This window comes from Lissotriton vulgaris, chromosome 12, assembly GCF_964263255.1.
Source record: "Lissotriton vulgaris chromosome 12, aLisVul1.2, whole genome shotgun sequence".
Lineage (NCBI taxonomy): Eukaryota > Metazoa > Chordata > Amphibia > Caudata > Salamandridae > Lissotriton > Lissotriton vulgaris.
In genome coordinates, this window is record NC_141700.1 from 781,631,622 (window position 1) to 781,659,545 (window position 27,924).

Genomic DNA, 27,924 nt, shown 5'->3' on the forward strand with positions numbered 1-27,924 from the left:
GCACGGGCCACATCCACTATTTATCAGTTGCTGTCTCTTGCCAGCGCTGCTCTCACTTCCTTTTGAAAGGTCCCTTGTTTATCTGACTGCCTGTATTTTTACATCATGGCAGATTGTGTCTATTTAAAACTCTTCCCTTATCATCTTTATACCATGCGTAAACTTCAGAATTATACATGTGAACTCTTAAGCAGACAATTCTTCCGAACTCTTTTGTTCTGGACTCGGTTCCGTTAATGCATCACAAACAATGCATCACACACAATGCATCACAACAATGCATCACACACAATGCATCACAACAATGCATCACACACAATGCAACACAAACAATGCATCACACACAATGCATCACACACAATGCATCACGCACAATGCATCACAACAATGCATCACACACAATGCATCACAACAATGCATCACACACAATGCATCACAAACAATGATCACACACAATGCATCACAAACAATGCATCACACACAATGCATCACACACAATGCATCACAAACAATGCATTACACACATTGCATCACAAACAATGCATCACAAACAATGCATCACAACAATGCATCACGCACAATGCATCACAACAATGCATCACACACAATGCATCACGCACAATGCATCACACACAATGCATCACAACAATGCATTACACACATTGCATCACAAACAATGCATCACAAACAATGCATCACACACAATGCATCACGCACAATGCATCACAACAATGCATCACACACAATGCATCACAACAATGCATCACACACAATGCATCACAAACAATGATCACACACAATGCATCACAAACAATGCATCACACACAATGCATCACACACAATGCATCACAAACAATGCATTACACACATTGCATCACAAACAATGCATCACAAACAATGCATCACAACAATGCATCACGCACAATGCATCACAACAATGCATCACACACAATGCATCACGCACAATGCATCACACACAATGCATCACAACAATGCATCACACACAATGCATCACAACAATGCATCACACACAATGCATCACACACAATGCATCACAACAATGCATCACACACAATGCATCACACACAATGCATCACAAACAATGCATCACACACAATGCATCACAACAATGCATCACACACAATGCATTACACACATTGCATCACAAACAATGCATCACAAACAATGCATCACAACAATGCATCACGCACAATGCATCACAACAATGCATCACACACAATGCATCACGCACAATGCATCACACACAATGCATCACAACAATGCATCACACACAATGCATCACACACAATGCATCACAACAATGCATCACACACAATGCATCACAACAATGCATCACAACAATGCATCACAAACAATGCATCACACACAATGCATCACACACAATGCATCACAAACAATGCATTACACACATTGCATCACAAACAATGCATCACAAACAATGCATCACAACAATGCATCACGCACAATGCATCACAACAATGCATCACAACAATGCATCACGCACAATGCATCACACACAATGCATCACAACAATGCATCACACACAATGCATCACAACAATGCATCACACAATGCATCACACACAATGCATCACAACAATGCATCACACACAATGCATCACACACAATGCATCACAAACAATGCAACACACACAATGCATCACAACAATGCATCACACACAATGCAACACAAACAATGCATCACACACAATGCATCACACACAATGCATCACAAGCAATGCATCACAACAATGCATCACACACAATGCATCACAAACAATGCATTACACACATTGCATCACAAACAATGCATCACACACAATGCAACACAAACAATGCATCACACACAATGCATCACACACAATGCATCACAAACAATGCATTACACACATTGCATCACAAACAATGCATCACAAACAATGCATCACAACAATGCATCACGCACAATGCAACACGCACAATGTATCACAACAATGCATCACACACAATGCATAACACACAATGCATCACGCACAATGCAACACAAACAATGCATCACACACAATGCATCACAAACAATGCATCACGCACAATGCACCAGGCACAATGCACCACAAACAATGCATCACACACAATGCATCACAACAATGCATCACACACAATGCATCACGCACAATGCACCAGGCACAATGCATCACAACAATGCATCTATTTTATGACTGAAAGGTAGAATGCATCGCAGACTGCAGTTAAGAGGAACACGCTGTGACCCAGAGATGGGCAGAGGTGGTTCCATTAACGACACGCACAATGTATCACACCAATGCATCACGCACAATGCATCACGCACAATGCACCACACACAATGCATCACGCACAATGCATCACGCACAATGCATCTATTTTATGACTGAAAGGTAGAATGCATCGCAGACTGCGGTTCAGAGGAACACGATGTGCACCCAGAGATGGGCCGAGGTAGTTCCAATAACGACAGGAAGGACAGACCGGAGGATGGAGAGGCGCGAGGGATCCGGTGTCATCGGCCTCCCTCTCTCCTCCTCCCTCGCTCACGCCCTCCGCACTGCCTGCCTCCGACGCTACCAAGTGCATCAGCAGACGGGGGGGAGACTGGAGCTGAGATCAGAAGCGATGAGTCTCAGACCCCCCCAGGACCCCCTGAGACCCCCACCCTCCGAGGTCCGGGCCTCCAGCAGGGTCTGCGCAGGGGTGGGCGGGGGCACCCCCATGCATCGAGACCCCCCGGCATGTCAGCCTCATGGCCCCCCCTGCCCCGGTGCAGCCAGGCAGCCCCCGGGCTGAGATGAGCCCAGCCAAGGGATGCCAGGGGCAGCGGAGGCTGGCAGCGGGAGGAGAAGGACCCCCAGCATGGAGTGCACCGTCAGGCTGGCCGTCAAGGAGGACTGCAGAGACATCATGAGGATGATTCGGGTGAGCAGCCGGAGGGGCTGGGGCAGCGCACGCCGCACTCCAGGCATGGATGCCACGCGCCCCCAGCAGCTGTCGGGCATGGAGGGGTTAGAGACAGGAGAGAGAGACAGAGTCAGCCCTCGGGTCCTAGCATTGATGCCACGCGCCCCCTAGCAGCTGACGGGCATGGGGGTGTTCAGGAAGGAGAGACAGAGTCAGCCCTCGGGTCCTAGCATTGATGCCACGCGCCCCCAGTAGCTGACACGGAGGTGGTGGGCGGGTGGAGGGACACAGGAGGAATACGCCTTTAGTCACATGCACTGGGGCCATTCTCTTTCAGTAGCTGATGGGGACAGCAGGGATCAGAGACAGGACATACCCGCCCCCACCCCGGGCACGTGGGCAATCCTCCTGGAAGAGACAAATATAGCAGGGACCAGCACTCAGTCTCTGACAGAGAGCGCTGAGGCGTCTCTTCAAGAGCAGAGTGTGCGACAGCCCTCGGTCAGCAGAGAATAGGAACACGGTCAGCCCTCAGTCACTGAGTTATAGGAACATAGTCACAGAAGTCAGCCCTCAGTCACTGGGTTATAGGAACATAGTCACAGAAGTCAGCCCTCAGTCACTGAGTTATAGGAACATAGTCACAGAAGTCAGCCCTCAGTCACTGGGTTATAGGAACATAGTCGTTGAAGTCAGCCCTCAGTCACTGGGTTATAGGAACATAGTCGTTGAAGTCAGCCCTCAGTCACTGGGTTATAGGAACATAGTCGTTGAAGTCAGCCCTCAGTCACTGGGTTATAGGAACATAGTCGTTGAAGTCAGCCCTCAGTCACTGGGTTATAGGAACATAGTCACAGAAGTCAGCCCTCAGTCACTGGGTTATAGGAACATAGTCACAGAAGTCAGCCCCCAGTCACTGGGTTATAGGAACATAGTCGTTGAAGTCAGCCCTCAGTCACTGGGTTATAGGAACATAGTCGTTGAAGTCAGCCCTCAGTCACTGACTGGGTTATAGGAATTTACAGGTAGATTCATCAAAGACCCGTTTTGCGAGTCTTTAATAGCGATTCATAAGGAATCGCTATTAAGGACTTGCAAAACGGGATTCATGTAGGAATCGCTAAATAAAATGCGATTCCTACACATTCCTTATTTACGATTAGCAAATTTATTTGCGATTAGCAATTTGCTAATCGCAAATAAGATAGCGATTTCAAGGGTGCCAGGGGTGTCCAAAGGACCCTGTAGCACCCCTGAAATGCCAATTTACACAGGTGTTGCGCACACACATGTCCAAAGGACATGTGTGTGTGTAAGATGCAACAGAGAAAAATGCACTAAAGTGCATATTTCTATTTTTTCGCTATTTACCACGAAGTCAGACTTCGTGGTAAATAGCGGCATAATTTTGCGAATATCAATTTAAAATTGGTTAATGAATTGCATTTAAGGAATCTCGAATAGAGAATTATTTCAAGGGTGCAGGGGTGTCTCAAAGACACCCTGCTGCACCCCTCAAATCTACATGTGTGTGCATGTGGCACACATACATGCCCTATGGGCATGTATAAGTGTCACATGCCACCCTTACAAATGCCAATTAGGGCATTTTTAAAAGAAATCGCAATTTACCACCAACTACAAGTTGGTGGTAAATTGCGATTTCTTAACACAAATTCGCAAACCAAAAATGTGTCATACATATCATTTAAGGAATCGCAAAATTTGCAATTCCTTAAATGCTATGGCAAAATAAGGAATCACAAATAGTTGCGATTCCTTAAATTGCGATTTTTTGATACATAACAAAAATCGCAAATCGGCCATTTGCGAGTCGGAAAGGCCGAAATTCTGCGAATTTCGGCCTTTGCGAGTCGCAAAAGCCTTGATACTTCTGGCCCATAGTCATTGAAGTCAGCCCTCAGTCACTGGGTTATAGGAACATAGTTGTTGAAGTCAGCCCTCAGTCACTGGGTTATAGGAACATAGTCGTTGAAGTCAGCCCTCAGTCACTGGGTTATAGGAACATAGTCACATAAATCAGCCCTCAGTCACTGGGTTATAGGAACATAGTTGTTGAAGTCAGCCCTCAGTCACTGGGTTATAGGAACATAGTCGTTGAAGTCAGCCCTCAGTCACTGGGTTATAGGAACATAGTCATAGAAGTCAGCCCTCAGTCACTGGGTTATAGGAACATAGTTGTTGAAGTCAGCCCTCAGTCACTGGGTTATAGGAACATAGTTGTTGAAGTCAGCCCTCAGTCACTGGGTTATAGGAACATAGTCGTTGAAGTCAGCCCTCAGTCACTGGGTTATAGGAACATAGTCATAGAAGTCAGCCCTCAGTCACTGGGTTATAGGAACATAGTTGTTAAAGTCAGCCCCAGTCACTGGGTTATAGGAACATAGTCATAGAAGTCAACCCTCAGTCACTGGGTTATAGGAACATAGTTGTTGAAGTCAACCCTCAGTCACTGGGTTATAGGAACATAGTCGTTGAAGTCAGCCCTCAGTCACTGGGTTATAGGAACATAGTCATAGAAGTCAGCCCTCAGTCACTGGGTTATAGGAACATAGTCACAGAAGTCAACCCTCAGTCACTGGGTTATAGGAACATAGTCACAGAAGTCAAGCCCTCAGTCACTGGGTTACAGGAACATAGTCACAGAAGTCAGCCCTCAGTGACCGGTTTTCAAAAAAGGTAATAGGCAGGACCCGGCATGCTACAGGCCCATTTCATTGATAGACTCCTCAGTCAAGATTCTAGGGAGAGTCCTATTAGCGAAATTGAATGAATGGGCCTCTGAGAATAATATCTTGAGCAATGTGCAATATGGGTTTAGACCCAAGAGAAGCACCCTGGACCAGTGTCTCAACCTTCACCTATTGATTGAGAAATACACCAGAGCCAAGGATGGGTCCATGTACCTAGGGTTCATGGACCTCTCCTCTGCATTTGATATGGTTAATAGATCCAAGCTCTGGGGTAAACTAGTTGACATGGGCCTGGATAGATCCATAGTCAACTTATTGTCTGACCTCCACTCTGGCCTGTCTGCTAAAGTTAGAGTCTCCACTAATGGAAGGTGTACTGAAGTGTTTGCATCTGAAAGGGGAGTCCGTCAGGGATGCATTTTGGCGCCACTACTGTTCACGCTGTATGTGAATGCTCTAGAGCCCGCCCTAAGTGGTGTTACAAGCGACATTCCACGTGCAGGGGAACAGGGTATACCAGTTCTTCTGTACGCGGATGACGCGGTGCTACTGGCCCGAACAGGTGTGGGGCTTCAACGGCTTTTGGACGCTTTTGAATCCTTCATGGGTTCTTTAGACCTGAAAATAAATGCGAAAAAATCTCAGGTCATGCTCATGGGCCGGGCTTCGAGGAAATCCCTCCATAAAACTTTTTTCTGCGGCCAGGAAAAACTTGTTCGGGTCACCTCTTTTCCTTACCTGGGGATCACCTTTGACGAGAAAGGTAGCTGGAGTCCTCAGGTAAAAAGCAGAGTGGCCACACTGGCCAGAACTTCCGCTGCCCTTCATGGGTTTTCAAAAAGACTGGGGGGTAGGCCTTTTGAAGTTATTAGCAAAATATATAAAGCTAAATGCATCTCTGTAGCCTCATATGGTGGCTCCCTGTGGGGGTATAAAAGAGTTGATCCCATTCAGACCGCGGAAAACAAATTTTTTAGATCTGTTTTGGGCGTTCCGCAGTCAACCCCATCCTATACCGTCCACCAGGAGTTAGGAGAAGGCTTCATCACCGATTTGATTAGAACAGCACCATTAATCGCATGGCTTAAGATGTGGCTCAATCCTGAAATTCCCTTAAACCATACTATAATAAGGGATTGTCTGACTCTAGACAATGTACATAGGATTGGATGGTTAAAGTACATCAAGGACAGTTTCTGTAGGTTGGGGAGGCCTGAATTATACACGGTCACCGACTCCATAACATCCAATGACGTCGTCTTTATCAAGGTTGCTATGAAGGAGCTCCTCTCCTTGGAGAGAGAAGAATTAGAGCTAAAGAAACCCTGTGTTAGGGCCAGCCTTTTGCTGGCTATACCTAGTGGTCCTAACAACTATCTCAATATGGTGACTAATCCATACCATAGGTTCATGTTAACCCGTTTTAGACTTAACCTGATTCATTTTAACTTGGGTTTTTACTCTGAGTGGAGTACCCCTGAAAAGGCCCCGCCCTGTCCTTGTGATCTTTTTTCAGAACAGAGTACAATGCACTTTATAATGTTCTGCAGCTATTATAATGATGCCCGGAGGTTGTTCCTCGTTCCTATACTCAGGGAAGCGGGATTTATTTTGGTCCGACCGGCTCTTATTTACCTACAAATGTTGCAAACCCCCAGGATTATGTTTTCAGTGGCAAATTTCCTGGTGAGAGCAATAAGAAGCAGGAATATCAGACTTAAAAGTGCGCCGACCTCCTCTTGAAGCTCAGACTCGTTTATTAACTAGTTTGGCTGCTGGCAACTTTTGGTCAAGAACTTTAGATCACAGTGTATCAGGGCTTGTAGTTACCTTATTATAATATCCATGCGGGGACCCAACCTTGGAATATTGCACTTTATTATGCACTTTAGTACTATTGCACTTTAACACCATGTACTTACAAAGTATCAATGAATTACAACTTGGTACATTGATTTTTAACTAAAATGTTTTTCTTTAAACGTTTTTAACTGTTTTTTAACTGTTTTTATTCATGCTATTTGTTATTTGTGATTTCATGCCATTGTCTTTGTATGATATTAAGTTATCGCAATAAAGAATTTTGACTGACTGACTGACTGGGTTATAGGAACATAGTCACAGAAGTCAGCCCTCAGTCACTGGGTTATAGGAACATAGTCACAGAAGTAGTCACAGAAGTCAGCCCTCAGTCACTGGGTTATAGGAACATAGTCACAGAAGTCAGCCCTCAGTCACTGGGTTATAGGAACATAGTTGTTAAAGTCAGCCCCAGTCACTGGGTTATAGGAACATAGTCATAGAAGTCAACCCTCAGTCACTGGGTTATAGGAACGTAGTCATAGAAGTCAACCCTCAGTCACTGGGTTATAGGAACATAGTCATAGAAGTCAACCCTCAGTCACTGGGTTATAGGAACATAGTCGTTGAAGTCAACCCTCAGTCACTGGGTTATAGGAACATAGTCATAGAAGTCAGCCCTCAGTCACTGGGTTATAGGAACATAGTCGTTGAAGTCAGCCCTCAGTCACTGGGTTATAGGAACACAGTCGGTGAAGTCAGCCCTCAATCACTGGGTTATAGGAACATAGTCACAGAAGTCAGCCCTCAGTCACTGGGTTATAGGAACATAGTCACAGAAGTAGTCACAGAAGTTAGCCCTCAGTCACTGGGTTATAGGAACATAGTCGTTGAAGTCAGCCCTCAGTCACTGGGTTATAGGAACATAGTCACATAAGTCAGCCCTCAGTCACTGGGTTATAGGAACATAGTCACAGAAGTCAGCCCTCAGTCACTGGGTTATAGGAACATAGTCACAGAAGTCAGCCCTCAGTCACTGGGTTATAGGAACATAGTCACAGAAGTCAGCCCCCAGTCACTGGGTTATAGGAACATAGTCGTTGAAGTCAGCCCTCAGTCACTGGGTTATAGGAACATAGTCATAGAAGTCAGCCCTCAGTCACTGGGTTATAGGAACATAGTCACAGAAGTCAACCCTCAGTCACTGGGTTATAGGAACATAGTCACAGAAGTCAAGCCCTCAGTCACTGGGTTACAGGAACATAGTCACAGAAGTCAGCCCTCAGTGACCGGTTTTCAAAAAAGGTAATAGGCAGGACCCGGCATGCTACAGGCCCATTTCATTGATAGACTCCTCAGTCAAGATTCTAGGGAGAGTCCTATTAGCGAAATTGAATGAATGGGCCTCTGAGAATAATATCTTGAGCAATGTGCAATATGGGTTTAGACCCAAGAGAAGCACCCTGGACCAGTGTCTCAACCTTCACCTATTGATTGAGAAATACACCAGAGCCAAGGATGGGTCCATGTACCTAGGGTTCATGGACCTCTCCTCTGCATTTGATATGGTTAATAGATCCAAGCTCTGGGGTAAACTAGTTGACATGGGCCTGGATAGATCCATAGTCAACTTATTGTCTGACCTCCACTCTGGCCTGTCTGCTAAAGTTAGAGTCTCCACTAATGGAAGGTGTACTGAAGTGTTTGCATCTGAAAGGGGAGTCCGTCAGGGATGCATTTTGGCGCCACTACTGTTCACGCTGTATGTGAATGCTCTAGAGCCCGCCCTAAGTGGTGTTACAAGCGACATTCCACGTGCAGGGGAACAGGGTATACCAGTTCTTCTGTACGCGGATGACGCGGTGCTACTGGCCCGAACAGGTGTGGGGCTTCAACGGCTTTTGGACGCTTTTGAATCCTTCATGGGTTCTTTAGACCTGAAAATAAATGCGAAAAAATCTCAGGTCATGCTCATGGGCCGGGCTTCGAGGAAATCCCTCCATAAAACTTTTTTCTGCGGCCAGGAAAAACTTGTTCGGGTCACCTCTTTTCCTTACCTGGGGATCACCTTTGACGAGAAAGGTAGCTGGAGTCCTCAGGTAAAAAGCAGAGTGGCCACACTGGCCAGAACTTCCGCTGCCCTTCATGGGTTTTCAAAAAGACTGGGGGGTAGGCCTTTTGAAGTTATTAGCAAAATATATAAAGCTAAATGCATCTCTGTAGCCTCATATGGTGGCTCCCTGTGGGGGTATAAAAGAGTTGATCCCATTCAGACCGCGGAAAACAAATTTTTTAGATCTGTTTTGGGCGTTCCGCAGTCAACCCCATCCTATACCGTCCACCAGGAGTTAGGAGAAGGCTTCATCACCGATTTGATTAGAACAGCACCATTAATCGCATGGCTTAAGATGTGGCTCAATCCTGAAATTCCCTTAAACCATACTATAATAAGGGATTGTCTGACTCTAGACAATGTACATAGGATTGGATGGTTAAAGTACATCAAGGACAGTTTCTGTAGGTTGGGGAGGCCTGAATTATACACGGTCACCGACTCCATAACATCCAATGACGTCGTCTTTATCAAGGTTGCTATGAAGGAGCTCCTCTCCTTGGAGAGAGAAGAATTAGAGCTAAAGAAACCCTGTGTTAGGGCCAGCCTTTTGCTGGCTATACCTAGTGGTCCTAACAACTATCTCAATATGGTGACTAATCCATACCATAGGTTCATGTTAACCCGTTTTAGACTTAACCTGATTCATTTTAACTTGGGTTTTTACTCTGAGTGGAGTACCCCTGAAAAGGCCCCGCCCTGTCCTTGTGATCTTTTTTCAGAACAGAGTACAATGCACTTTATAATGTTCTGCAGCTATTATAATGATGCCCGGAGGTTGTTCCTCGTTCCTATACTCAGGGAAGCGGGATTTATTTTGGTCCGACCGGCTCTTATTTACCTACAAATGTTGCAAACCCCCAGGATTATGTTTTCAGTGGCAAATTTCCTGGTGAGAGCAATAAGAAGCAGGAATATCAGACTTAAAAGTGCGCCGACCTCCTCTTGAAGCTCAGACTCGTTTATTAACTAGTCTGGCTGCTGGCAACTTTTGGTCAAGAACTTTAGATCACAGTGTATCAGGGCTTGTAGTTACCTTATTATAATATCCATGCGGGGACCCAACCTTGGAATATTGCACTTTATTATGCACTTTAGTACTATTGCACTTTAACACCATGTACTTACAAAGTATCAATGAATTACAACTTGGTACATTGATTTTTAACTAAAATGTTTTTCTTTAAACGTTTTTAACTGTTTTTTAACTGTTTTTATTCATGCTATTTGTTATTTGTGATTTCATGCCATTGTCTTTGTATGATATTAAGTTATCGCAATAAAGAATTTTGACTGACTGACTGACTGGGTTATAGGAACATAGTCACAGAAGTCAGCCCTCAGTCACTGGGTTATAGGAACATAGTCACAGAAGTAGTCACAGAAGTCAGCCCTCAGTCACTGGGTTATAGGAACATAGTCACAGAAGTCAGCCCTCAGTCACTGGGTTATAGGAACATAGTTGTTAAAGTCAGCCCCAGTCACTGGGTTATAGGAACATAGTCATAGAAGTCAACCCTCAGTCACTGGGTTATAGGAACGTAGTCATAGAAGTCAACCCTCAGTCACTGGGTTATAGGAACATAGTCATAGAAGTCAACCCTCAGTCACTGGGTTATAGGAACATAGTCGTTGAAGTCAACCCTCAGTCACTGGGTTATAGGAACATAGTCATAGAAGTCAGCCCTCAGTCACTGGGTTATAGGAACATAGTCGTTGAAGTCAGCCCTCAGTCACTGGGTTATAGGAACACAGTCGGTGAAGTCAGCCCTCAATCACTGGGTTATAGGAACATAGTCACAGAAGTCAGCCCTCAGTCACTGGGTTATAGGAACATAGTCACAGAAGTAGTCACAGAAGTTAGCCCTCAGTCACTGGGTTATAGGAACATAGTCGTTGAAGTCAGCCCTCAGTCACTGGGTTATAGGAACATAGTCACATAAGTCAGCCCTCAGTCACTGGGTTATAGGAACATAGTCACAGAAGTCAGCCCTCAGTCACTGGATTATAGGAACATAGTCACAGAAGTCAGCCCTCAGTCACTGGGTTATAGGAACATAGTCACAGAAGTCAGCCCTCAGTCACAGGGAGCAACCCCTCGGTCGCAGGAGACGAAACCATACTCAAGGCGGGCGACCCTCAGTCACAGGAGAGTTGACCCACACTCACAGGAGGGCAGGCATCTGTCACAGATTAAAAACCCATAGTCCCAGAGAGTCAGCTCTCAGCCTTAGGAGTATAGGAACCCAGTCACAGGATTCAACCCTCAGCCACAGATGGAATATTACAGAGACCATCCCCTATACAGAAGAGACTTGGACCAGAGTCATGGTGGGCAGCCCTTGGTCACAGGAGAATAGGGCCATAGTCACAGCAAACAGCCCACAGCCGGATTTCTATATTGGCAACAAGCATACTTTGTCGCAAAGGCAACTGTATGTACACCTACCACCAATATAATGGTCCGCACACCAAATTTAGATGCGAGCGGGCTTTTGGTGTTACCAGAGTGGAGACATCTCCGTCTCTGCCATGGTTACACCTCTTTAAAGTGCTGACATAGTAAGTAAGGGCTGTTGGAGGTTGATCTCTATTTCACCCATCTAATTTAGATAGGGGGATATACAGGTAATTTTTCACTGCCCGTAACAGCCAGAAAAAAGCCCTGGAAGTAAGGAGCAGTGAAAACTGCCCAATGCCCTCCTTGCCATAAGAGATAACTCCCCTAGCAAGGGGTGCTTTGTATTTTTGTACTCCAAAACAATAATACCCTTAGGGGTTTTATATTTGAAAAAAAATAAGTTTTGAAACTTTCCTATACAGCTCTGTCTTGATTGGGGTACGGCAAGTTCCAATACATTTTAGAGGACCCGCCTTGATGGCAGAAATGTCCATCGAGCTGACAGACATTTCTAAATTTGGCAGGCGGGTACTCTGTCTGGCCGACTCAGTAATTTACTCAGTCATTTGATGGAAAGCTATCAGTCAGGCAAAATCGAAAGTAGCCTCTTAGCCTTTTAAGTTCCAATCAACCTCAGGAGTGCATTTCTAATGTCCCCTAGGACCTCAAGGGAGGCAATTAAAGACTCACAAGGTGTCAGGCATAGGCCAACAGCAGGGTCCAGTCCAGGTGCCAATGGTCAATTGGGCATTCAAGAACTGGCTTCTTGGGTCTTGTTGTCTCCTTGTAGCCACACAGGAGGTCAGCCAACTGACTCTTGAAGTGTACTTCCTTATCCTGGGTACAAGGTGGAGCACGTCCAGTTCTTCAGGGCTCCTCTCACCTCGCAGACAGCAGATCTAGTTCACTTCTGATCTTCTGCGGGTCCAGAAAGTGTTCTGAAGTGGGCACAGCTTTAATGCCTAGCACCAGCTAGTGGGTGGTGGCGACTTCTGGCCCCGTCTGAACCAATGGGTTTAAAGTTCCTGAGGATAACACTTCCTACATTTGCAGAAGTTCTTGACTGTCGTTACTGTAAACAGGCCCAAAATGCCACAGGTTAGGGCATTTTCAAGATGGTGAAAGTCTTCAGACTCACTAAACTTGGGTTCTGAGGGCTGGGTGTGTGTTTGGGAAATGTACTTGAGTAATCCTAGTGTCCTCCCACAGCTAACATTAAAATCCAGTTTGAAGCAGACACTGTATTGAGAACAAACCAAGAGACAGAAGTCTGGTAGAACAACACCATGGCCCTTCAGCAACCAGACAGGGGATCCACAATCAATGGTCCTGTGGAGTGCGGCTGTCACTCAGTGGGGCCTCCAGGTGTTGGTGGATGATGCGAGCCTCGGTCGAAGGGCAGTGGTGGTCGAAGAGCCATGTCTTGAGTTCTTCTTGAAGTCCCTCGGGGACGGGAAGGTGTGAAGATGGAGCGGAAGGTCGTTCCAGGCCTTGACAGCGAGATAGGAGAAGGAACGGCCTCCACAGGGGCTGCGGCAGATGCGAGGGATATGGTCCAAGGTGAAGGTGGTGGATCGGAGCTCTCTAGTCGGTTGTTGGAATGTTAGACGGTTGTTGATGTAGGCGGGTCCGGAGGGCTTTGTAGACGTGTATGAGGAGCTTGTAGCAGCATTTATCCTGGACGGGTAGTCAGTGGAGAGCTCTGGGGTGAAGGTTGAGGCTCACAAGAAATGTCTTGGCATCCTGTTCCCTCCCTTTTAAGGGCGACTCGAAAGGCCACATGTGACTGAACAAACCTGTCAAGCAAGATTTAATGCTATGCTGTTGAAAGGAGACTGACAAGACCCACACTGCAAATTCTATTGAGCTCGGAGGAGTCATCTCTGTCCATTCTGTTCAGCATATTGTTTGCTCCTGGGATGCATTTCACACCTAGTCAATGCTGAGCACAGGCTGAGAACTGGCAGAGGCTTATGCTAATTAGCCCCCTAACAGTTCAGATAGGTAAAGGGTAACTTCCTAAAATTTACTTTCCTCAATATGTATTAAAAATCCGACTTATATGAAAGACAAAGTTACATATTGCTAGCACAGACTGCACTCCGGCTGCAGTGAGGTGTGAATGGGTCACCTGCGAAGGCAATGACTACTACAACATATTATGAAAGGCTGAGGCACACAGAAAATGCAGTCATTTGCAATTATGTTGAGAACTGATAAACTTATGTATTTCCAATCTTCATAAAATGCATTTATTTCTCACAATATTATGTTAATTCTTAGTGTTTCAACATGCACAGTCCAAAGTAGGGTAGTGCTACAATTAGGGGTGTGTTTGTAACGTACAACTAATAGGACCAGAGCTCAAGTGTAGTAGACAAGACAGGGTCCTGTCTACTACATTTGAGCTTTGGGCCCATTGGTTGCACGTTACAAACACACCCCTTATCAAGGGGGTGCATATGAACTCTTGAACATTCTGTCCCTAATTGTGGTACTACCCTACTTTGGACAGATGGAATAATACATCAAATCAACAAGTTACTACTTTTATTGACTTTCTCCTAAACTAGTCACGAATACACTTGCCAGTTGCCATATCGTCCATGCGGTCACCAACATCGGTGCCATATTATACCAGCCCTCAGGAAGTCTCTTCAGACGAAACACGTGTTGGGTGTGCTATTTCCAGCTTAAAAATCTACAGTTTTCAGTTTGTTACATCAAGCGTTTCAACATGGAAACTGAACAAATGTGATGAATGTCTTTTGTTGCATGCTCAAACACTAAGAATGAACAAAATATTGTGAGAAACCAATGCAATTTATTAAGATTGGAAATAAATACGTTATTTCTCAACAGAATTGCAAATTACTGTGTTTTCTGTGTGCTTTTATACATGTCTCACATTTAAGCACCATGCACCCTAGCTTGTGGGGTACAAGCCTTACATAGGAGTGACTCACTAGTAATTATAATGGAGGTTTTACTTGTCATAAAGGTTATTTTAAGAGGTCGCATTGCAGCAATCAGGCTACACGGGGAGGCTGGGAGCCATGCTTCCTTTGCCACTGTACTGGTTGGCAGGAAAGGGGCTGCTGTCCACTAGCAACACTTAACTTCCAGGCCCGGGTACACTTTGTACACCATGTACTAAGGACTTATGGGAAAGTTAAATAAACAAGTTAGGAATAGGCCAATACAAACATGATTAAAGGGGTGGCACAGGCACTTTACTACTGGTTAGCAGGGGGCAAGGTGCAGAGCGGTCTAATGTCACAAAAATATAGGGCCGCCCGGCAAAAAGAGGAAAATTGGGGATCACCATACAGCAAAAGCGGATTTCCTAGAGATCGCACACAGGGATAGGACAATGCCTATGGAGATCACAGACAATACAACCTTAGGGTGACACAGGATCATAGACAGTGACTGTGCAGAGTGTCAGAAGGTTACAGACAGTGAAGGGATATGCTGTATTGAGATCACTGACAGTGACATTGGATGGTGTCAAGAGATCACAAACCATGACAGTGGACAAGGTGTCAGGGAGGATGAATCAATCCCACTTCCTGTAAGGTATATGTCATTCACAAGAAGGTTTCATAGAAACTGTTCTAGGGCCAAGCAACAACTTGACATTCAGCAGAGACACCCTGCCGAAGTTACCACTGCTGAGCTCTTAAAACAAACCAAAGGCCCATCACTGGCTCACAAGTAAATCCAGGATACACTTTAAGGTTGAGACATTCACATCTAAAGTAGAACATGAGTGAATTCAGATTATTTATAAAAAACATCAGCCCAGTGCAGGTAATTACAAATTGGTTCACACCCCTCCCCTGCACCTAAAAAATACATAGAATGCAGGGGAAGTGTAGGATAGTATTCAGTATTTTACCTTTTCTATAGAACAGTGTCTCTGATCTAATCAAGTAAGCAACACCACTTGCCATTCAGAAGGTCCTTAACTTTGGTCTTTTCTGATTAAGAACTCCTTTCCTCCTTACCCATTCAATACTGGTAGCGCTTAGTTGTCTCTTGAGGTCTTTAGAGCTCTATAAAAGATTATGATATGATACTCCCAGTAGTTTGTGTGTGTGTGGGGGGGGGGGGGGAGGGTTAGGAGTAGTCTTTGGCTATTTTACTGATCTCCCCTGATTCCTACTAGTAGTCCCGAGTATGGAAGGAATATTCATTAATATATATACGTAAAGTTAGTAGTCTTAAATCTATTCTGTGAATACCGAAAGTAGCAAGTTCATTCTGTGAATTCCAAAAGTAGTAAGTTCACTTTGTGAATCCGGAAAGTAGTAAGTGCATTCTGTGAATACCAAATAGTAGTGAGTTTAGGATTTAGTCTTGAATTCATTCTGTGAATCTGGCCCATCAAGTTCAGATTCAGAGTGAAAATCAAGTCCAAAATCTGGAACTGGTGTTTGGACGGGGGTTACAATTGTGATGCAAGTATCCTGGCATAAAAGCGGTTACCGTGCTCCTAGTTGTGCAGTCCGGAAGATCTCAGCAAGATTTTGAAGTGCACCATTCGCTTGGGAGCATACTAGCTTGGATCAAGTAAAACAGGGATATTCTTGCCCTGTGTGTAGAGTGGGAGAAAGCTTGTAGCTGTTGGATTTCATGTTGGAGAGTCCAGTTGGAAGTTTCTGATAATGGCAATTTCAGCAAAGAGGATACCAAGTTCCAAGGTTAATGATTAAAGTTTATTTGTAAAGCGCAGAAAGCTTTTGACAACATTTTAAGCGCCTGACCGATGTCAGGATAAACGTTGCAGTTAGATAGGATTTAATGAGGCTGCCGACAAATCTGTCTGAATAAAATCCTGGGAGTTGAAGTAATCTCCACTAGACTGGCCCAGCTGAAGGCCATAATCTGGACTGGATCTCTCAGGACTGAAACATGGTGTACTTGATGACATGGAGTTAGTTATCTGGCCGCCTTCGGAATGCTCCCTTCTTGTTAGTTAAACTGCTACCATTCATAACCATTTAAAGGAACATTGATTTAAACCCCAACGAAGGCACAAACATTTCCAGTGAAAGTAAATATTTTAAGCAAAGGTGGAAACATTCATAGTTCAAGGGAGACGGCAGCAGGATTGTGAAGAGTGTCTCTGTAGTGAGTGGAGCATAGCTGAGCAGCACAGAATTGCCAGGCACCTAATCATTAAGTGATAAAATGAAAGTTATGTTGTCCTTGAATTGTCGGAGCGGGCGGTGAGAACCACAGCTACATGTTCAAGGTAAACTGATGGCGAAAAGTAAATATTTCAAAAGCTTGCCTGGCAGGCCCACAGGTCCCATGTCTTTGAAACCACACACCGTGTTTGTTCAGGGCTGCAGCGCCAGGTGCAGAGGAATAAACACACAGTCCTCCTTTCAAACACCTGGTAGGGAGTAAGGCTCAACAGCCAAAATAGTAGAGTTATGACAATGCAAATGTAGTGTAAAAAAAGGCATTTCCTAACTTCTACATACAGAATGATCAGAAAACCAGATTTCCTTTCCTCGCCACCATCACAGGTGCCTGCACCTGTGCTCAGTTCACACCCCCAGCCCTCTCTGGCCCCGCCCCCATCACAGGTGCCTGCACCTCTGTGCAGCTCACAACCCCAGCCCTCTCTGGCCCCGCCCCCATCACAGGTGCCCACACCTGTGTGCAGCTCACATCCCCAGCCCTCTCTGGCCCCTCCCCCATCACAGGTGCCTGCACCTGTGCTCAGCTCACATCCCCAGCACTCTCTGTCCCTGTTCACACTGTGGGATTCAGGACACTTGTTACCAGAGCATGAACAAGTCATTACAGTGTGCTGAAGAAAGCCTCTGTATTTGGGTTGTGTCTGCAACTTGTGTTTATTAAAAGCTTGTTAAAAAAATCAGCCAGCGCTCCAGAGCTTAATTTGAGCCGGTGGTTTCCGAAGCTGGGCACCTAATTAGCAGCACTGGGGCTTATCACAGTCTGCCACATGGTGGAGCTGTCTGGCTAATTTAGGTATTAGCACAAAAGCTTTGTGTGATGGTTAGTAGCTATGTTTGCACTGTCATTGCTAGCTGGCAGGGGTAATGTGTGGTGCAGGCTGCAGTGGCCACCCGACGAGAGACCGGGCACTTATTAGCTTACAAATTAAGCACTGCTGCGCTCCCAAGGACAAGGCAACAGCAAGCACCTTATTGCAGCCACTAGAAACTTATAGAATTAGGTCACACGATTAAAGTTATGATACTCTGGGTGGCAGGTAAAGGAAGGAGATCATGAAAACCAGTGAAAGCAGGAGCAAGTTACACATGAGGCTTGGCGCCTCTTTATTGTACACACAAAGGGGCAGATGTACAATGAATGGGACTCAGTGCGTTCCGCGAGTTATTTTCAAAGCTCTGGGATGCAACATATTAACAACATGTCACATCTCTGTACTTCCCCCTGCACTGGCGCATAAACTGCAGCCATGCGCTGCACAGGCACCCTTGCACCATGGTGCAAGGATGCCTGCGCCGTGGGGCGATTGTTTTTGTGCAGGAAGGGGCACCTTCCTGCACAAAAACAATCACTACAGGCATTTTACTCTTTCAATGCGTGCTGTAGAATGCATCACGCATTGAATGAGGAAAAAAAGAGGAGAAATGAAAACATTTCTCCTCGTTTCGCCTCGCTACGTAACATTCACACGCATTTCCAGATTTACGATTCCTCATAAACGCCCCTATCACGCATAATGCTGCATGTAAAGGTACCATATTTACAAGGACAGGAAAAGCCCGCAGGGTGGCTTTTCCAGTCCTTGTAAATATGGAGCAGTAAGATACACCACCAGTACCTCACAAAAAGTAACATACTGGTGGCGCAGGGGGCTTGTAAATCTGCCCCAAAGCATTTTTTGAAAATTCACATTTGAGTTACCAACCCTGCCTTGCTGTGGGACAGAGGCCCCGGCTGGTTAATTCCTTAATAAGGCCTGTAACATTAATGTGCTAAAGAAAAGCCCAGGATCCTTGGTGGCAAAACCCAAAAGTGTGTTTTGGAAAATAAAAAATGCAATGCCCCCTCGCCAAACAAGTCATCACCCATGATGAGGAGGACTTTTTAGTTTTTTTTACTGCCCCTTACCTGGCTCTGGTAGCCGGGGCTCTTGTCAGGAGGCAGCTTACTCCAGTCAGTGTGGCATTTCGTGTCCTTGTAAATATGGACCCTTTACACGCAACACTTTATGTGAAGCACAAGTTACTACTTGTGTAGCCATATATCTGTAAGAGACAGTAGTTAGTGATAGATTCCTTACCTTAGAATATCCCCAGGCGTCAAACTGGATCCGGAAAGTTTTCGCTAGCAGTACCTTCAACATGCTGAAGTCGCAACTTAGTCCCTCTCAGAAGCTCCCCTTCATTGGAGCGGTTCTGGATTCGACGCAGTTTCAGGTCTATCTTCCCGAGCATCGAGTCCGGGATATTAAGGCTATGATTCCAATCTTTCAGCATCTATCCCGGGTTTCAGCCAGGAAGAACCTCCGGCTCCGGGGCCTGATGGCCTCCTGCATCCTGCTTGTGCAACATGCCAGATGGCATATGCAGGCTCTGCTGTGGGACCTGAAGTTCCAGTGGGCGCAGCATCATGGCATCCTGTCCATCCATGTCCAGATCTCGGAGGGCACTGCACCACAATTGCAGTGGTGGCTCACGAACCGCAATTGGGTCCATGGCAGATTCCTCTCCCTTCCCCAACCGAAGCACACAGTGGTGATGGATGCGTCTCTCCTGGGATGGGGAGGCCACTTTGGAGAAGCGGAGATCAGAAGCCTCTGGTCCCCGGCGGAGTCCCGGCTCCATATCAACCTTTTGGAGCTTCGGGCGATCCGACTTGCACTGAAGGCATTCACACCCTCGGTCTGGGGAAGAGTAGTGCAGGTGTTCATGGACAACACCACTGACATGTGGTATTGCAACAAACAGGGCGGGTGGGGTCCTGGACCCTATGTCAGGAGGCTCTGCGCCTCTGGACATGGCTGGAACATCAAAGTATTACCTTGGTGGTTCAACACCTGGCAAGTTCTCTGAACGCCAGGGTGGACAAACTCAGCGCCGGTGCTTGATGGATCACAAATGGCGTCGGAGTGGCTCAAGGTCTCTTTCAGCAGTGGGGAGAGCCTTGGTTAGATCTATTCACCACCAAAGAGAGCGCGCAATGTAATCAGTTCTGCGCACTGAAAATTTCCAAGGAGGCACTCGCTAGGCGACGCTTTTCATCGCAAGTGGAGTTGCGGTCTATTGTATGTCTTTCCGCCTCACCCTCTTCTGCCCAGAGTGCTGAAGAAGATTCGGCAAGACCGGGCCCAAGTCATCCTGGTGGCTCCAAACTGGGCACGAAGATACTGGTATCCCGAGCTACTCAGCATGGCGATCGATCGCCCGATCCGACTGCCTCTTCGGGAGGATCTTCTGTCGCAGCAGCACCTCCACCTCCATGCGTGGAGATTGAGCGGCGACAGTTGACAGGTTTCGATCTTCCTACCCGAAGTCTGTGATGTTAAAACGCAGCAAAGCGAGGAAGGGACTCAAACCCAGTCAGGGTTCAGCCTTGTTGGCCTCATCAGAGTGGTGCAGCTTGATTGGCATGGCACATTGAGCAAGGGACCCAACCTCAGACAGGTTTCAGCCTTGTTGGCCTCATCAGAGAGATGCAGCTTCATTAACACGGCACAGAAAGCAAGGGGCCCAACCCCTGACAGGTTTCAGCCTAGTTGGGCCTCATCACTGACGTGCAGCCTGATTTACATGGCACATTGAGCAAGGGACCCAACCTCACACAGGAATCAACCTTATTGGGCCTCATCAGTGAGATGCAGCTTCATTTAAGCGGCCCAGCGAGCAAGGGGCCCAACCCCAGACAGGTTTCAGCCTTGTTGGCCTCATCAGTGACGTGCAGCTTGAATTACACGATTCAGCGAGCAAGGGACCCAACCCCAGACAGGTTTCAGCCTTGTTGGGCCTCATCAGTGACGTGCAGCTTGATTTACTCGGCTTTGCAAGCTTGCTCCACTTTTCGGCATACCCATCTTCCTTAGCGAGATTCTCACAGACATCATAAAAAGTGATGGTTGGAATGGTAGCATTGGCCTCAGTCACTGGTAATCTCTCTGGCCCACATTTCATTCCTCCATTTTTAGCCCACCTGTGCCATTACAGATAGGGAGAACCATATGCAAATCACACATGGCCCAACCATAAATGGATCAGTCCAGCTGAAACTGCCAGGGTAGGTCCCCTCTGAACAGTAGGAAGCAGTCACAGACTGGTTTTGCCCTGTTGGGCCTCAACAGTAAGGTGTAGTTTGAGTCCCATCCATGGCTCCATATCTGTTGCTTGAACATGAAATACCTTGAAAAACAAGAGACAAAAAGCGTTTGGCAAAACAGGAATAGTTTGTTTAATTAAATAGAACGCCCGGGAGAACAGTTACAGACACAGGGTCTGAGGACTGTCTCAATTGACAATCAACCTGTGGGTTCTTAAAACAGTTCATCATAGACAATAAAATGCTTCTGGCAATCCTTGTATGGTGAGGAACGTACGTCGCTGCCTTTGGAGTCATAAATGAATTGTCTAATGTATAATACAGGTGGGTCTTGACTTTGCATAGATACAGTGCGACTAGTGGGTAACGTGCCCAGATGTTCGTCATAGGGAGTGTGTGATCACTGCCTATGCTGGGCTCTGATTGACTATATGTTTCTAACTTATGTGGCATCTGACTTTATAGTGTTTTAGCAGTGCACGTACCACCCCTGGCCATGTGTGCGTTATTGAGGCCAATCTACCTTGACCATTGTAGTTTCGCTGCACCTATCTCCGGGATTAAACTAAGGCAGCTACTTGCCACCCCACCTGTGACCTATGAATCAATAATCTTAGGCCTAGCCCTAGGTCTCAGTGCTTGCCTAACTACGTGTTTGCGAGTTGGGGGTTGATGTGGAGTTTACTATGGGCAATATCGTTAACAAAGACACAATTTCATTCACATAAATCAATGTTTAGTTTTTCATATCTGCATCAACTTCTTCCATATTTACACTTTAATTCTGTTCAAATTTCAACCTCCAACTTTGGAGCCTCAGAAGTAATTTTAAACTAGCAGATGCCCACAACTGTCTTCATTTGATGTCTACATAAGTGTATTTCTGCCCTCTGCCCAGGCTTGTGTGCTGTGGGTGGCAGTCCTCTAGCTTAAAGAAATCTCAGCCATGTGGTACATACTTCTGATCAGACAGGCACAATGTTTCTGGGTCAGCCAACAGGTGACCAGAATTGAAGTCAGCTAAGACAGGATGGCCGGGGTCGAGGCATCCAAAGATATAATTCTGAGGGTCACCCTCGCCTTTCTTTTCACCCGCTGCACCTTCCATCACTGTCAAGCAGCTAACGAAGGACCACCTGTCCATCTTGCAGAAGGAGGAGCAGGTCTTTTTGGCCAAAGAAGCAATAGAGAGGTTTACAGCATCAGCAGTAGGAGCTGGGCGTTCCTCCAGCTACTTCCTAGTGCAGAAGAAGGACAGAGGTCTTTGTCCTATTTTAGACCTTTGCCCTTCCAATGCCTTCTGCAGAAGGACAAATTCAAGAGACTCCCACTAGCCCAGGTCCTGTCTGCTCTAAACCCTGGAGACTGGATGGTGGCTTTGTTCCTGCAATATACTTATTTCTATATCCCCATCCAGGAGGGCAGCCCCACAGGCACTTCCTGTGGTTGACAGTCAGCCAGGTGCATTTTTAGTTTGCATTGCTCCCTTTCAGCCTCATGGTCACAGCACACCTTCGGAGGTTGGGGTACCAATCTTCCCCTACCCCGACGACTGGCTTTTAAAGGCGGACTTGCCATAGGCAGTCATCAGCCCCCTCCACATGACTTCAAACCTCTTCATATCATTGGGATTCACTATCAACATACCAAAGTCCTTCACAGATGCTCACTTTCATCAGAGCCTTTTAGGTACTGTATAGTTTTGTGCCTTTCTCCAGGTGCGGAAAGTCCACGACATTTGGGCAATGATCCTTAAGTTTCAGCCTCTGTCCTGGACCTCAGTACGGATAACTCTGAGGCCGCTGGGGTTGTGTACCTCCTGCGTGCTGCTGGGGAAGTAGCTGGCATATGAGGGCTCTGCAGTGAGACCTGGAGCCCCAGACAGCACAGCATCAGGGGAATCCGTCTGATTGTTGGAGGAGACTGCAAAAGATCTGTAGTGGTGGCTGCTGGACAGCTATTGGTTCAGTGGGAGACCCCTCTCCTTACTCTTCCCAGAATTTACAGGGCTCACAGATGCATTACATCTGGGTTAAAGAGGCTATCTGAGAGTGGTGAAGAGCAGAGGCAGTGGAAGCTCGATTTGCTTGGTGTTGAAGGTCTGCCTGCTCACCATCAGAGGAAGACTGATGCAGGAGCTCACAGACAACACTACCATGTGGTACTGCAACAGACAGTGCAGGGTTGAGTCTTGGGTCCTGTGTCAGGATGCTCTACACCTCTATAAGTGCAGTTTATCTAGTGGATAACAATTTGGCAGAATCTCTAAATGCAGAGGCGGACAAACCCAGCTGCCACCGCTTAGAGGGCCACAAATGGCAGTTACACCGGGAAGTGGGGCAGGGTGCCCCCCATCAGTGGGGAGAATCCTGGTTCAATTCTTTCCCAACAACTAAAAGTGCCCAATTAGAGCATTTTCACACGTTGGAGTTACCAAGACGCTCTCTCTCATAGACGGCAATGACCGGCCAAGCCAGCCTAAAGCCTCCAGATTGGACAAAGAGAGTGTGGTACCCAGAACTCCAGGGCATGAGCATGTGTCCTCTGATGAAGCTGTCACTTCGGAGGGATCCTTTGTTGTAGCAGCAGGGCTGAGTCCTGCACCTGGGCCTGCAGAACCTGCATCTTCATGCTTGGAGATTGAGTGGCAGCAGTTGACCTAATGTGACCTTGCTCCCGAGCTTGTTGATGTCTTCTCGGTGGCGAAGCGTCCCTCTAAATAATCAGTGTATGCCACTCGTTAGAACACATTTGTGACTTCGTACTGCACCCGCCACATTGGCCCACTGCAAGCTTAGCTGTCTGAAGTGTTGTCATTTTTTTTGTCCCAGACCCAGTAAGGACTTGCTTTGGGCACTGTTAAAGGCTATATGTTGTCTCTTTCCGCTTTTTTCGATTGCAGAATCAGCCTTCTTATTTAAATCATCTGTTGGGATGAGATTTTTGAAATCACTTGCAACACGTGTTGCCTCGAACACCCTCTGTATTGCCACTGTGAGACTTGAACTTAGTTCTCACTGTTTTGATGTGCATCTCTTTTAAGCCACTGCACAATTTTCCTTCAAGGCTTCTGATGTTGATAACTTCCTTTCTCAGTGCCATTATTTTAGCTTCGTGTGAGCGAGCTGCTGGCGCTTTCTGTCAACCAACGTTGCACAACATTCTTCACAGAGAAGTTGGTGGTTAGGGCCCGTGGTTCCCTTCTGCCTAAAGTGGTCACGCCATTTCATTTCAGGCAGACTATCACACTTCCGACATTTTTTGCCCTGTCTCATTTCTCTAAGGAGGAGGAGGGACCCTATGCGTTGATACCTAAAAGGGCACTAAGCGATTATAAATATCGCAACAAAGACCATCGGGTAGACAAACAGCTCTTTGTGGGGTTCTCTGGGGCAAAGAAGGGAAAGGCAGTGCAGAAAAGGACCATCTCCAGATGGATTGTTCTCTCTGTAACGATCTGCAAAGCACCGGTGAATGACGAAGTAAACTCCAGAAGGCTTATGGGCTCATTCCGCCAGAGCTAATGATCCTACCACTTCGCTAGCGTGCAGCGTACCCGTTTTGTGTATTTGTCACACAACGTTGTGGGCATCGGTTAATACATTCATGAAACACTACTGCCTCAACAGCCAGGTTCGTCGAGAGGTGCATTTTCCTCACTCGAACCTGCAGGACTTTTTGATCTGAGATAGTTCACAGACCCACCACCTGGGGAGGTGCTGATTTGGAACCTATTCACTCGGTGAGGAATCTGCAGTTAGAAGTATCCATTGTAAGAACAAGTTACTTACCTCTGGGAACGATCTTTGTGGTGGATACTCAATCTAAAGTCAGATTCCCCACCGATCCTCCCGCCTCCCAATTTGATGTACTGGACTCTTTTCCATATAAAAAAGTCCCAAACGAAAAATCTCTACACTACTCTTGCCAATCTGTTAATGGGTTCTGTGTCTAAGGGATCGGACAGCCTAAGAAAGTAACTGAGGTCGACGCGCATGGGTTGCGCTTATATGTGGCTCCACTCGGCAGAACAACGTCAGCACGGAGCCACACAACACCTCCTATTCGTGTGCAGTAGCACTTCTTTAGTTTGCAGATCCAGTGTGATGTCTGGGGGATATTCACAAAGTGAGGAATCCGCGGTTAGATAGAGTATCCACCAGAAAGATTGTTTCCTAAGGTAAGAAACTTGTGCATCTCAACCCCAGAACTCTTGCGCCCGTGGTCTAGATCAACTTTTAATGGATGTATATATTGTTGAACAATTCAGGTGCAGAACTTGTGGGTCTCTCCTTGTTTTCACGCTTGTATTATGCTTTTTCATTATCCATCAGGGGACTGGTCCACGCTGCATGAAGGAATATAAAACTCTATGATAAATAAGTCAACTCCATGAGATATTCTTCTAGCGCACTAGATATTGTCAGTCAGTAAAAGGTCTTGAAACACGTGCAGCGGTGGCTGGGTGATTAGTTCTCAATCATTGCAGTGACACTGGGACACCTGTATTCAGGAATGCCAGCAATTACATTTAGAGATGAATGCCCAATGCCCTAAAATAGAATTTTTTTGTTCTTCCCTTCAGGAGTTGGCCGAATACGAAAAAGCTTCAGACCACATCAAAATGACAGAAGAAAGTGAGTACATTATTTTTAATTTGGTCATGTAGGGATATCAAGGAAAGTGTTACTTTTATGTGTTACCTTCTTTACTCCTACCTTGTTGGCTCACTCTAGTGCCAAACCTGTGGGTATGTGAGTACTCTCGATTGCATTTTGTAGTGCTGTGGGCACCGCAACTCGGGCGTATCCATTAATGTCTGAGCTTAAGATGGCCGCCCCGGGCACTGAATCGGCAAATCAACCAAACTACGAAGGTAACTCGACATTGATCTAAAAAAAAAAAAGTTCAACTGCGCTGCCCACTCACCTTCAGCCTGACCCATTGATCGCTTATTGAAGTGTTATGGGCCCCCCAACTCGGGCAGACCATCAATGCCTGAAAGTAACATGGCCGCCACTGGAGCAGAATCGGCAAATTGACCAAACTACACAGGTAACCCAGCATTGATCTAAAGAAAAAACAGGGCTGCCAACTTACCTTCAGCCCCTTTCATTTGATCATAATTCAGTGGTGCTTTTACTATTTTGCAATGCTCTCGGTGAGCCCTGGGATAGACGCCTGACCTCAAAATGGCGCCCGCTGTGAGGCAGCCTCAGGAGGCTCAGCCGTGTACCCCGGGGGCTCCCCCATGCACAATGCAGATTGGCTTTCTCTACTCTTGGCGAGGACTATTCGGTGGAGTGCACAGGGGAGTTACTGTTCACCTTCCTGCAGCTGTGATTTCGTCCTTGTCCTCCAGAGAAAGATTGAGTCCCACTGAGTTTGTCCTTGTCCTCCAGAGAAATATTAAGTTCAACTGCTTCTGCCCCACGCCTCTCTCTGCCCCACGCCTCTCTCTGCCCCACGCCTCTCTCTGCCCCATGCCTCTCGGCACCAGCTTGGCATCTGGGCTGTCTGTGGTCTCTCGCGAGCAGGGCTTCATCGTGGTGGGGACCTATCCACCTCATCTACGCTTACACAAAGATTTACATAGGCCCGGTCCTGACGTGCCTGACTTTAAAATGGTGGCCTCAGCTGCCTTTGTTTCTCCAGCAGCTACTATGACAGACCCCAGTTCCTTCTCTGATACCAAGCTGGACTACACCAAGCGTCGCTATCTCCGCCTACACATTTTTTCCAGCAGCAATGTCATCCAGCGGGGAAGTTTCCCTGAGCGTGGAGTCCCAGCAGGATGGCCTCTCCTCTATCTTCTATAGGGGACTTGGTATTCTATGTTTGTCTATTTATATGTAGCTAATACACCTTTTCAAAATTGGTTATTCCTGTCTTCCCGACCGCGGAGACCTGAGCAACATGGCTGATGCCCGGTGAAGCTGTTAGATAGCTGTAGAGGAGATTGGCCCCGGTACACCCTCTTGACCTTCACCTACCCAGCCGGACATTGGGCATAGTTCACCTTGTCTCCCCGTTGTGTCTCAACTCCCTCTCTGGCTTGTTCCTATGCTCTCCCCCCTCCTTCTTCTTTTACTTCTATCCTCGTAGCCTATACATCTATTCTAAACTGTTTTTCCCGAATGTTGAGACCTGAGCAACATGGCTGATGCCCGTTGGAGTTGCTAGACAGCTAATGAGGAGATTGGCCCGGTTTCCCCCTCGACAGTCACCTACCCAGCCGGACATTGGACACAGTTCTTCCTCGTCTTCCTGCTACGGCTCCTTCCTCCCCTCCTTTCCTATAAATCTTAGCAACCTCGTTGTTTGTTTACTGTACATTATTACGCTATTGCAACTGATGCAATTTGTAACGCAATGTTCCTCTGTTATAGCGCTCTGATACCTATGGGTCTAGCCAGCGCTTTATAATCATTTTGATGTATTTTCTAATGCAACTTTCCCCTGGTTATGCACTCTGATACCTCTAGGTCTAGAGAGCGCTATATAACCGTCGCAAATCAAATAAATAAAAACAGTTTTTTCCTGAATGCTGAGACCTGAGCAACATGGCTGATGACCGGTGGCGCTGCTTGACAGCTAATGAGGAGTCTGCCCCTGGTTTTCCTTCTTGACCGTCACCTACCCAGCCGGACATTGGGCACA

General features: G+C 46.5%; 1 protein-coding gene across 1 annotated transcript in view; it reads left to right on the forward strand.

Moving 5' to 3' along the window:
• Positions 1-2,792: 2,792 nt before the first annotated feature.
• The window catches only part of LOC147678697 (thialysine N-epsilon-acetyltransferase-like), a 66,883-nt gene continuing 41,751 nt past the window's right edge, over positions 2,793-27,924 (forward strand). Inside the window, exons 1-2 of the mRNA XM_086946150.1 lie at positions 2,793-2,951; positions 25,850-25,901. Coding sequence (XP_086802276.1) covers positions 2,841-2,951; positions 25,850-25,901 — 163 coding nt within the window. The 5' untranslated portion in view covers positions 2,793-2,840. The remainder of the gene's footprint in view (positions 2,952-25,849; positions 25,902-27,924) is intronic.